The sequence below is a fragment of the Phyllostomus discolor genome, chromosome 1 (genome assembly GCF_004126475.2).
Source record: "Phyllostomus discolor isolate MPI-MPIP mPhyDis1 chromosome 1, mPhyDis1.pri.v3, whole genome shotgun sequence".
NCBI classification, from domain to species: domain Eukaryota; kingdom Metazoa; phylum Chordata; class Mammalia; order Chiroptera; family Phyllostomidae; genus Phyllostomus; species Phyllostomus discolor.
In genome coordinates, this window is record NC_040903.2 from 48,910,131 (window position 1) to 48,923,221 (window position 13,091).

General features: G+C 35.2%; 1 protein-coding gene across 1 annotated transcript in view; it reads left to right on the forward strand.

Annotated features, from left to right (window-relative positions):
* MRPL1 (mitochondrial ribosomal protein L1) overlaps nt 1-13,091 on the forward strand; it is a 58,787-nt gene that overhangs the window by 21,495 nt on the left and 24,201 nt on the right. The window contains exon 7 of the mRNA XM_028506513.2: nt 6,974-7,080. Within this exon, the coding sequence (XP_028362314.1) occupies nt 6,974-7,080 (107 nt within the window). The remainder of the gene's footprint in view (nt 1-6,973; nt 7,081-13,091) is intronic.

The window sequence follows — 13,091 nt, forward strand, 5'->3', positions numbered from 1 at the left end:
CTTTGCTTAACAAAGCATCTTGAAAAAACTGACAGACCTTTCTCTTTCTCTAACTTTTTCTTTTCACCCCCACATTTTCTGTTTAACAGCACTGGCAAAACATTCGTGTTCTTTAAACATGAAGACAAATGATTAACCTGTCAAAAATGTTAAAACAGAATACACCAGATGTGCATTAGAACAAATGAAGCTTGCATTATGCATTTTCAGAGCTTGTTCAGATTCTTATTTAGGAACATTTGATTCCCCTTATATCCAACAAAAGACTTTAGGGTAAAATAGAAATTACATTTTGAGCAAATGGATGAAATTAAAAAACAAACAAGCCCCTACAGCTAAGCTCATTAGTTTCCCATTTTGTCCTACATTTTGCTTTACTAATGGGAGTGGGTGTAACCATCTTGGCTGGATTGAATGTTCATATTTTGCATCATGTTTAATGCAGCTTTAGTTGTTTTATTTTTTTATTTTAATTGCTTATGTAACTGTAGGCAAGTTGTCTATTTTTCAGATGCACTTTTGGTTTGTTTTCTAAGTATTTCTTTTTTATTTCAGAAAAAAAAAAGACATTTAAAACTTGATGTTTAAAATTTCTTGGAATAAAAAGGGTTTTATTTTGCTTGTAAACTAGCTTCCTTCCCCTCAGCCCCCACAATATAAGTGCCCTCTGAGATTTTTTTATCTGTAATTTAGATATGTTTTGTTGACATTTTTGATATTTTTATTCCTAATTTTATATATTATTTAGAATTTACTTAAAAAATACTGGTATGAAAAATATCTTGACTTAATGGAATCAGTTTTCTATTACACATATTAAACCATGGTAGGTACTGCAGCATATATGGAAACAGATTCTTTTAAACCATACTGAGTTTTAGGCAAATATTTGGGAAAGGGACATGATTAAAATTTGGACCCACTGCCCTAGCGGGATGGATCAGTTGGTTGGAGTGTCATCCCCTACATCAAAAGGTCTTGGGTCCAATTTCTAGTCAGGGCACATACCTGGGTGGTAGGTTGGACCCCCAGTCGGAGCACGACGGGAGGCAACCAGTCAGTATTTCTCTCTCACGTCAGTGTTTCTCTCTTTATCTCCCCCCTTCCCCTTTCTCTAAAATCAATAAATATATCCTTGGGTAAGGATTTAAAAAAAGTGGACTGACTAATGTGTATTTCTCTTAATATATAGCTCTTAGAATTGGATGTCAGTGCTCCAGTTGGAGTCTTGTCAAAAGGATACTCCAGCAGAGTTGTCCAAAGAGTATTCCCATCTGCTGAGCAGGGGGCTGCTTTTTGTAAGGAGGTTGGGGTTTTGTCACATTTGATAGTAACAGATGTAAAATTATTGAAATCTAACGTGAAAAATACTTTTAGCTCATAAACTGACATGGTATGGCTTGCACTAGTGAAACAGTCTGAACTCTTTGGTTATATGAAGAAAAATACTGAAAAAGGAATTTTTATAGAGTAATAAATTTGAAATTTTTCTAAATTGTTCCTCCTGTGTATTAGTTTAAAAAACATTTATGTGTGAAAGATTCCAATGACTAGTTACTGTTACAATTACTATAGACGAATTATTGATGTATGACAGCTGGTTCTGTTACTCTTTTTAAAAAATTTATTTTATTACAGCCCCCTTGCCCTTCCTCATACACACTAAATGTTCTCCTTTCCAGGTCTTTGGACTTACTGTCCATTTGTGTGTAATGCTGTTTGCTTATTTTCCTGGCTTACTTTCTCATTCTAAACAAAAAGGCCTTCCATGACCATCTTATATAAAATATGAACTGTCACTTCCTATTAACACTGGATTTCTAATTTTTTGTTTTTATATTCTTTTTAGGATTTAATGCTTGTGGCTTCTTAGATTTTTTTTTTTATTTGTGGGAGTGTATTCCTCCCATTAGAGTAAGGGCATTTTTTGGTTTTGTCCACTGCTATATTGCTATGGCCTAGAGTAGTAACCTGGCACATAGTTGGTGCACAAGAAATATTAGTACAGTACTTGAACATTTAGTGCAGCATTCAGTTGTGAGAAAATACAGATTAAATACTGCACCTGAAGAGTAGAAAATCTATAATTTGTAGGAGTTTTTTTGGATTAAAATAATTATACTTATAGTTATTGAGTATCTGCAGTGGGCCAAGCCTGGAGTGTGATGGACATGAAGAAGTCAGACAAGGTCCTTGCTGTCTTGAGCTGAGAGTCCCGTTTCCCCCAGTACATAAGCTAGCTTAACTGAGCGTTTAACCATGCTCAGATTTCTCTAGTTAGACAAACAGACTGAAAACAAAACACATTCCCCTAAAACTTTCATTTCATTCAGCTATCCTTTCTAGCTACATTCTTAGTCTTTTTTGATGTTCCACACAAGTTTTTCCAAACAAATTCTTTTTAGTGGTTGGCTGTCTCCATTTCCTTACCAAGCATAACTCTTTATCTTTCTCCCTTGCATACAGCTAAAATGTGGCTCTCGGTAGTAATCACGGGTCTTTCTTTTGCCACATTTAAAGATCTGGTCTTACTTTTTTTTCTCTTTCCTGAAACTTTCTTTTACACTTTGTAATCTTAACTTACTTCCTTTCTCACTAGCTATTCCTTCTTTGTCTTCTCTAGCTTGTATTATTCTACCTGCTTCTTCCTGTAATATTCCTTGGTAAAGAAGAAAAGAGAAAGTGCATCAGGGTGAAATACCTGACAATGTAGTTTATTGTTTAAGCCTCTATTATGTTCATTACGGAAATCAAATGGCAGTAATTAGATGAAGAGGAGGGGAAGGAATTAAGAACAAGGAAAAGAGTAGAAGAACATAAAAGTCCAGAGAAAAGAGGAGGGGAAAGTAATTACTTAGCAAAAAGGGATAGCAAAGCCCTAGAAATAACTGAAGATTTAACATTGGGTTATACTGCAAAACAGAATAGAATAGTGGTTGAACACAGACCTCTCTCAGACATGACTTGGTCACTTACTGTGGCCTTGAACAAATTTTTTAAAACATTTTTTTGTGCCTCTTGTTTATTCATCTATGAAATGGGTTTCATGTTCTCATGGTGTTTTGTTATATGCAAGAGCTTAGCACAGGCTGGGTATATAGCAAGTTTATAATACATATGTGCCTCTTGTTATTACTGACTGTCTACAAGTCCTAAGTAGCTCTTCACGCTCCATAATTACTTTAGGAGAACTCATTCTTTTTCATGTCTTCAAGTATCATTTTTACCTTCATAACTCATTATTGAGTGAGCAGATAATTATTGAGTGCCTGTTATGTGCCAGGCAGGACATTTAGTACTGCACATTGAAAGATGAAAAGAGAGTTCCCATCTTTAAGGAGATAAAAATTGAGCAGAGAGAGAAATGAGAACGTAAGTGGTACACTAAAATGCAGAAAGTGTACCAGAGGGAAAGGTACAAAGTGCTTAGAGGAATGAGGGACTACTTTGTAGAATCAGATTATATAAAGAAGGTACCAGCTATGTTGAGCACTTAAGCATGAATAGGCATTTTCTTTCCTGCCATGCATGGGGAGAACATTGCAGGTAGAGGAAATGGCTTGTACTAATGTACAAAAGTATGAGTGTGCCAGTTATGTTCAGTAAATTATAAGTAGCTTTCTATCTTTTGGTACATAAAGTATTATCAGATAGTGGTGTTCAGTGAGGTCAGACAGTGATAGGCAGTGGGCCACGTCAGAGAGGACTTTGTGTGCCATGCCGTAGGGATTAGATTTTATCCTCTATGCAGGTAGGAGCCATTGAAAAATATTGCTTAGAAGATGATACAAGATTTGCTTATTAGAATGACTATATGTGGGAGCTGTATAAGTGATGGAGTGGTGATATGAGGATGATGAATCAGTGAGAACAGAGACCAGTGAAGAGGCCACTGCCTCAGCCTAGGTGAAAGATGAATAAGGACAGAATTTGCGCAGTGGCAGTGACGACAGAGAAGAGGAAGACTGTTGTGGGATATGGAGGAGATGGAATTAACAAGAGTCACTGATCAGATATGGAGGGGAGGGAAAGGGGGGAATCTAGAATGATTCCCTGATTCTGCCTTGAGTGGCCCGGTGAATACTATTTTAAGGGTAGATATGCAGGAGATGAGGCAAGTTTGGGGATGATAATACCACGAGGTGAAGTAGGGAGAATGGAGGTATGCTGGCACAGACATACTGTTTTCCTGGAAGTAAGTCAGTGTTAAGATGAGGTAGGTTATAATAAATAAATGTATACGTTGTAATTCTATAGCAAGTAAAAAACACACAAAAAGAGATTATCTTCAAACTAAAAGGAATAAAAAAGATATACTAAAAAGTTTTTGTTTAAAACAAAAAGAAGACAGTAAAGGAAAAACAGAGGAACAGATGAGATGAGACAAATAGAAAACACATTAAAATAAAGACCTAAATCCAGTCATATCAACAGTTAGGTTAATTGGAAATGGAATAAACAATTCAACCAAAAGGCAGAGATTATAAGATGACTAATAAGCAATCCAATTATATGTTGCCTATAGGAGACACAGTGTATATTCAAACACAAATAGGCTGAAAGTAAAATATACTATAATAAAAGGTATGTGAATGTGGTCTCTCTCTTTCTCTCTCTCTCTCTGATAATGGAGTCAGCTACAAAGTGCCTAAGTCACGGGCAGAGAGCAGATACAACATAGATACAGCATGGATATGCTGGACGAAAGGGAGATCTGCGTCCCCAGTGGGACATAGTGGATGAACTTGCTACTCAGCACAGCGCACGATTTAAAATTTATGAAGGTTTTCTAAAATTTTTCACTTAATATTTTTGGACACAGTTAACCATGGTAACTGAAATCATGGAAAGCTAAATGGTGGAAATGGGGCACTACTGTATTAGCATCTTACTGTTTATTATTAATCTGTCATACCATTTAGTATTCAGTTGCATCAGAGTGTGGTACTAAAATAACTTTGTATGTTTCACTGGTTGTTGCCTCTGCACGTCCCTTTTCTCCTAATTAAATTTAAAGCTCCTTGTGGGTAAAGTGTTCCTGAGCCATACTGAACAACTCAGATGATCCTTAAAGTAATATATGCTGAGGGTATAATGTGCTTTCTATATAATGAGATTTAAAAAAATTTATTGAATTTATTGGAGTGACATCGGTTAATAAAATTATATAGATTTCAGGTGTACAGTTCTATAATATATTGGACTGTGTATTTACCACCCAAAGTATAGTGTTTTTCTGTCACCATTTATCCTTAAACTCTTCTACTTCCCCTACCTCCCCTTTTCCTCTGGTGATCCCCATGCAGTTGTCTGTGCCTGTGAGTTTTGTTTTGTTTTGTTTGTGCTTAATTCCTTTACCGTTTTCACCCAGCGTCCCAACTCTTCTCCCCTTTGACAGCTGTTAGTCTGTTTTCTACATCTGTGAGTCTGTTTCTACTTTTTTTTTCATCAGATTCCACATATAAGTGAAATCATATGGTGTTTGTCTTTCTCTGATTGGCTTATTTCACTTAACATAACACTCTTCAGGTACATCCATGCTGTCACAAATGATAAGATTTCCTTCTTTTGATGACCAAGTAGAATTCCATTTTGTAAGTGTACTGCAGCTTTTTTACCCACTCACCTACTGATGGGCACTTGGGCTACTTCTAAATCTTGGCTATTGTAAATAACATTACAATGAACATAGGGGTGCATATATTCTTTTGAATCAGTGTTTCAGGTTTTTTTGAACATAATTCCCAAAAGTAGAATTGCTGGGTCATAAAGTAGTTCCATATTTAATTTTCTGAGGAAACTTCATACTGTTTTCCACAGTGGCTGCACCAATCTATATTCCCACGAATAGTGGGTTCTCTTTTCTCCACATCCTTGCCCATACTTGTTGTTTGTTGATTTTTTGATGATGACCATTCTAACAGGTATCTGAGGCGATATCTCATTGTGGTACTCATTTGCATTTCTCTGATGATTAGTGATGTTGAACATCTTTTTATATGTCTATTGGTTAAGATTAGCTTATGTTTGGAGTCTCCTGTGTGATCCTCTGAAAATTCTGAGTTTTTACTTTGACTCTAATTTTCTCCTTTCTATATTTAATTGCATTCTTTTTTTCACTTTAATGGAGGACAAGTTGACATTAGAATCCAATAAATTAAGTTTTAATTCTTAACTCTTTTCATGCCAGCTCTATACAGTAATGAGCTGTATCATTCCTGTGATATTATTTCCACTGCTAAATGTTGCTACTTTTCCTAGTTCCTCAGCTTCTTAATGGTAAGGCAGGTCATGTGAATTTTACACAAAGATAGGTAAAATGTTCTTAAAAGATTTTAGGACTCCACTGTTACCTTTTATAATGGATTACTTTACAGATTTTAATTTTTTATCAGTGTTTCTAAAGTAGATAAATGGCATCATTGCATATATTTATTTGTTACCTATTACTGTACAAACAATATTACCACAAATTTAGTGGCTTAAAACAACACAGGTCACATGAAGCTCCAATCAAGGTGTAGTGTAGAGCTGTGGTCTCATCTGAAATTTGACTGGGGAAGGATTCAGAGTCATGTGGCCTTTTGGCAGATTTCAGTTCCTTGCAGGTTGCTGGCCTGGGGGCCTCGGTTTCTTACCCTGTGGCCTTCATATGCATCTCATAACATTGCATCTTGCTTCTTCACAGCCAGTATGAAGAGAATGTCTTCCAAAATAGGCATTTTAGTTTTATGTAATGTGATCATGTACACATAATCATTCTGTTGGTTAGGTTGTGGATCCCATCCACACTGAAGGGGAGGGGATTATACCAAGGCATGAACACCAAGAAAGGAAGCTACCCTAAAGTATCTCTGCCACAGCTTATTTACTTACTTTGTCTTAGCATAAGATTAGTGCTTTTCTTATTCAGTAATTTTTGCTACTTGTTTAGGTGCAGTGATAACTTTGGATTTTTTATTTTTCTAACCAGATTCCATTGGCCGTGACATCCCCAAAATGCTTGAGTTATTTAAAACTGGACATGAAATTAAAGTAGATGAAGAAAGGGAGAACTTTCTCGAAACTAAAATAGCAACCGTAAGTTACAGTGGGAAGTTATTCAGTAATCCTTTTTTTTTTTTTTTTTTTTGCTTAAGTGATTCATTAATGATTTATAATAGAATATACCAGTCCTTTGGACTTGTTGTTGTCACTAGCATTGGGAGTGGCACTAAATATGCTCATAGATTTTTTTTATTGATTGAACTTATACATTTTAATGATACTGTAGAATTTCTTTCTTCCAAGTTATGTGCCACCCACTGACATTTACTTGGCCTTATTTGATTATCTATTCTATGTATGTTATTTTTATTCTCTAATTTTTAAGCTTATTGAAAGTAGGGTCTAGATCTTAATGTATGCCCTATAGAACTTTGCATAATACTCAGCCCATAGTAGGTATTTAATGCTACTCTAATGGAATTGAGTAATTTATTTTATTTTTATGAATTATTTCTGATTACCCCTGCATGGGTTTTAAAAATTGTTTGCCTATTTACAGAAGATGCTAGAAATCAATTTCCAAAGCTGCTTTTAGGACACTAATGTAGATCTGTCAGATTTTATAGAATTGTGGTTTTAAGTGCATAGATATTTGCTAATATCTTTTTATACTAAAGAATCTCTAAAATGCCTATTTAATATATATAATTTTGTTCCTGTGCAATAATTATAGGGATAACAGTAATATTGATTGCAAAATGTAAAATGCCTACCACCTGCCAGGCACTGTTTTAAACACTTTTTATATATTCTGTCTTTTAATCCTCAGACCTATGAGAGGCAAATTATCATCCCTGTTTTTTAGATTAAGATGACAGCACAGAGAGGTTAGATACTTTTTTCAAGGTCTTGTAGCTAGTATGAGGCAGAGGTATTTGAGCCTCACCCATCTCAAGAGCCCAGAGTCTTTACCCGTGGACCACCCAGCCTCATGGCTGCAGTGATTTGAAGAGCTGTTACTCCTCCTCCATCCTACTCCTAAGAAGGATTCTGCATTACAGCCAACAGGCAGTAGTTCAGGCTAACAGCTGTGCCCACTGTAGATCATGAGAAAGATAGAAAAGTTGTTCAACTAGTTTTAGGGAAGAAAACTTAACTTTAGAAAGGGCAGGAGTCGGGGGTGGGAGGGCAAAGCAGGTTTAATCCAGTGAGGGATCGGGGAACTGCTCGTTGCCATCATTACCGCCAACGCTTAGCTCCAGTTCACCTGGCATTGAGCTGTGCTAGAATTTGATGTAGGAATTGACTTGTTCCCAAAAGGCCTGTGGTAGTGTTTCTTGTTTCTTAGGGAAGGTAACATTGTAATATATAAAAAAAATTAAAACTCAAATACAGATTTTTAAGAGAATATTCTGGGGCTGTAGAGGCATGGGTTTGAATCCCACTTCTGCTACTTAGGGAGTGGCAGGCTGTAAATAAGTTTCCTCATGTTGTTGTGTCTCAGATTTCCTTATCTATAAAATTTATGTGGTGCTATCTGTTTCACATTGAGGTTTTAAAGATTAAATAAAGTTTTTAAATGATAGTAGCTGTTGTCATTACTGTTTTGGTTGGGCTTTGGGGACTGTAGAATATCTTTTTTAAAAATTTTATTTATTTATTTTTAGAGGTGGGGGAGGGAGAAAGAGGGAAAGAAACACATGCAAGAGAAATATCATCCATCAGCTGCCTGTTGCAAGCCCCCACCTGTGGACCTGGCCCACAACCCAGGCCTGTGCCCTGATAGGGAATTGAACCAGCGACCTTCCTGTTCGCAGGCCAGTGCTCAATACACTGAGCCACACCGGTGAGGGCTAGGGAACTGTAGAATATCTTTATAAGACTTTCTATAGCTAGACTTTTTCTTTTTTTTAGGTAATATCTTTATTATACTCAGTAGGCAGTAGTTTATATAGATCCTGACTCAGCATATGAAACCATGGCATCTTATTCATTCTTCTCAATAAATACCATAATGATTAAGACTTGAGCTGCAGATCAGACTACCTGCATCTTTTAGAGATACAGTGCTTTTTTGTAATGAAAATGAAATTATTCTGTGTGTTTAAAGAGAATCTTTTTGAATACTACTTAAACATTATAGTATAATAATGGGTTTTAGAGTCATACTGTCTGATTCAAAGCCTAGTACTAGATTACCCCCCTTGTTCTCTGAGCTTTGTTTTCCCCCATGTAAAATAAAGTTAATAATGATACATACTTTCTAGGCTAGGAGGGAGTAATATGACGTAATAACCATTAAAGACTCTACTTTGGCTTGAAATGGAGGAACAGGGACCAGATTTACCCTCTTACTAAAACAATTAACATTAACTTGATACCAAAGACAGACCAAAAAAGACAGTCCAGTATCATTCATGAACATAGATATTAAAGATGTAAACTCAGTAATAAAGTAACCCCTATTTAAAAATCAGCAAAAGATTGAAATATGCCTCACAAAGGTGTGAAAACACATTGGAAGATGCTCAACATTATTAGTCAAGGAAATACAAGTTAAAACCACAATGACACATAACTACATATCCATCGGAATAACGGAAATTAGAAGGACTGACTGTACCAAGTGTTGGTGAAGATGTGGAGGGACTGGGATGCTCACACGCTGCTGTGGGAGTGTAAAGTGATGCTGCCTGCTCTTTGCAAACAGTTTGGCAGTTTAAGAAGTTTAACATCCAGCTCTTATATGACCTCACCATTCTACTTTCAGATATTTACTCAGGAGACATGAAAACATATCTCCATACAAAGACTTGTAAACGAGTGTTTATATCAGATTTATTTGTAATAGCTAAAAATTGGAAACATTCCAGTGACAGATGAATATATAAACAAACTTTGTTGTATCTCCATAATAGAATATTCTTTAGTAATAAAAAGAAACTACTGATACATGCTTTAATGTGGATGAATTTTAAAATAATTACGCTGAGTGAAAGAAACCAGACAAAAAGGAGTACATACTGTATGATTCTCTTTATATAAAATTCTGGCAAATGCAAAATACTGTATAGTGACAGAAAACAGACCAATAGTTAGTTGCCTTGGGAACAAGGGTAGGAAAGAGGGATTACAAAGTAGCATGAGCAATTTTGAGGATGATTGACATGTTCATTATCCTGCCTGGTGATGGTTTCTTCAATGTATACGTCTCTTATAACTTAATAAATTCACACTTCAAGGATGCGCAGCAGATCCCATGGAATACTATTTACCAATAAAAAGGAACGAACTCTGGATACATGTTCCATTGTAGATGAACATCAAAACCATTATGCTCATTGAAAAAAATCAGGCACAGAAATCACATACTGTATTATGCTATTTATATGAAATATCTGAAAAAGAAAATTTATTTTTAAAGACAAAAAGTAGATTAGTGTTTACCTGGGGTGGGGGTGGGAAAAAAACAGGCATTAATAGTAAATGTGCATAAGGGATCATATTGGGATGTTTTAAAACTGGTTGATGGGGTCCTGGCTGGGTAGCTCAGTTGGTTGGAACATTGTCCCAATATGACAAGGTTGTGGGTTTGATCCCTGCTCAGGGTTCCATACAGAATCAACCAGTGAATAAACAAATAAAGGGAACAGCAAATCAATATTTCTTTCTCCTCTTCCTTCTCTGTTCCTCTTACTCTTTAAATATCAATAATAAATTTAAAAATTAAAAAAAAACTGGTTGATTGTAATGGTTGTCCAACTTGATCACTTTACTTAAAAATAATTGAACAGTAAGGTAGAAAATGGTGAATAATATGAAATGCAAAATATGCCTCAATAAAATTATTACAAACATGCAATGAGTCAGAAATACCTCAATAAAGTTGTTTAAAAAGGAATAAAAATTTGTTTACCATTGTATGTAATACAGTATAACTATTCCATAGAAATATTTGTTGTAATTATCAGAGGTAACAAATTTTTTTTTTAAATCTTGAAGTGAAGTAATATAGCGTCCTTAAAAGTTCGAAATTTCTGTGAGTGATGTTTGCTTACTATATTTTGCCACCTGTGTGATACTAGAATTGGATTCAGGGTGAGTGTGCAGATGAAAGGGGCCTCCTTATTTTGGATACAAGGAGGGTATTAAGATCAGCGTCAAGAAATATAGCCCATGGGCCAAATCTAATTGTGGCCCATTTTTAATGCAGTCTCTGAGCTAAAAATGGTCTTTGTTTTGTTTTGCTTTTTACAACTACTTAAAAATGTGAAGAATTTGCTGCAGAGACCACATGAGGCCCACAAAGCCTAAAGTATTTAATATTTGGCTGCTTCTTTTTTTTTAAGGGAAAAGGCTTGCTGACCCCAGGTCTAGAAAGATGTATATGGGGAGAGTGAAATGTATTAGTTTTGTGTTTTTCTCGGGTGTGAGAACTCAGCCACTTAGGATGCCTTCATATATTGGAACTGTGCTAATGTGTTACAGCCAGCCAGTATCTAACATTTATGAACAGATACTTGCGGGTAAATTGGTTTCGTTCTTTGCTACCATTGGTACCTATAATTTACATATTTGTGAGCTTGTGTATGTCTAGATGCTATCAGATCAAATGTTTGTATTAGTGAAAATTTCATTCAGTGATGCTGACAGAGCAGTTTATTATTGGAATATTTATCCTTTATTTTTCAATCATTTATATTGCTCTCATGTAGTCATTTATTTTCTCTTGGCATGAAGAATGAATTGGTTGGGATAAATGTAAGTTATAAATGATCAAATTTAAGGAAAATATCTTAAAGCATAAAACTAAAAATAAAGGTTCACAGGGAAGAAGAAACACCTTTCTACAAGTGGACCCTAGCTCGGGGCTTTTTTTGTTTGTTTTTTGTTTTTAATGTTATGGCTCTTTCCATGAAATAGAAATGAAACTAAGGCAGATTCTCAAAAAAATGAACTTGAGGCATAATATGTACCTGTCCAGTATGTATATTCTAAATAGCAGTTTAATTTCACAACTTTAAAATAATTTACTTGACTTTATAATAGAGCAGATAATATAATAGTCATAATTCTGCTGCCCAGATAACTCTGTTGACATTTAAAATTAATATATGCACTTGGTTAAATTTAGTTTACACAAATATGGAAGGAAACACTGAAGCCTTTTCTCTGAAATTGTTTTCTTGTGGGGCTTCTATTAATAGTTTTATTTTGTCCTTCCAGAAATGTTAAGACACAAACACCCTTTAAAAATTCATTTATATTAGGATTTTATGCCACCTACGCTGTTCTGTACCTTTCTTTTCCACTTACGTAGCATAGATGTCTTCAAAGATGTGAAGACATCTGCCATGTTCTTCTTAATGGCTTTATAGAGTGGTGTTCCATTATGTGTGTGTACCATAGCCAGTTCCTGCAGATGAGTATTCAGTTTGTGTCCAGTTTGATGCTATTACAAATGATACTTGAATGACATTCTTATGAATATATATTGCCAATTTTGTCCAAGTATACCTGTAAGGTAAATTTTTAGAAAAAGAATATATGTTGAAAATTTTATCATATTACCAAATTACTCTCTAAAATGTTTGCACTAATTTATCATTTATCCAGTATGTGTGAGGCTGGTTAACATGCTCACCAACATTTGATGTTATGCAATGTAGTCATTTTGTCAGTTTGTTGGGTGGTATATTACTGGGGGTGTGTGTGTGTGTGAGTGCATATGTACTTTTACCAGCTTAAAAATTCTAAGATGAACATTACCATAGTTGATAAAATTTTCTGTTCTACTTCTTAAGATTTTAAGTTTCTTCATTTCTCCCCACAATTCTTATTCCTTTTCGTCTCAAATATTCCTAGGCCTGGCCTGATTCTCTATCTCTTTTTTTGTGTGGGGTCCTGTGACTCCTTTACTGTGGACCCTGTCTGACAAACTTGCTCTGTTTGCTAGTGCTTACTCAGTGGAATTGGTAAGAACCATGTCTGTTGAAGGTTGAACTTAATGTAAAAGTACTGTTTAACAAATGTTTATTAAGTACTGACTCTGTGTCAGGCACAATGTAATGCAAAATAGAATAAGACCTTTTTTCTTAAGAAAG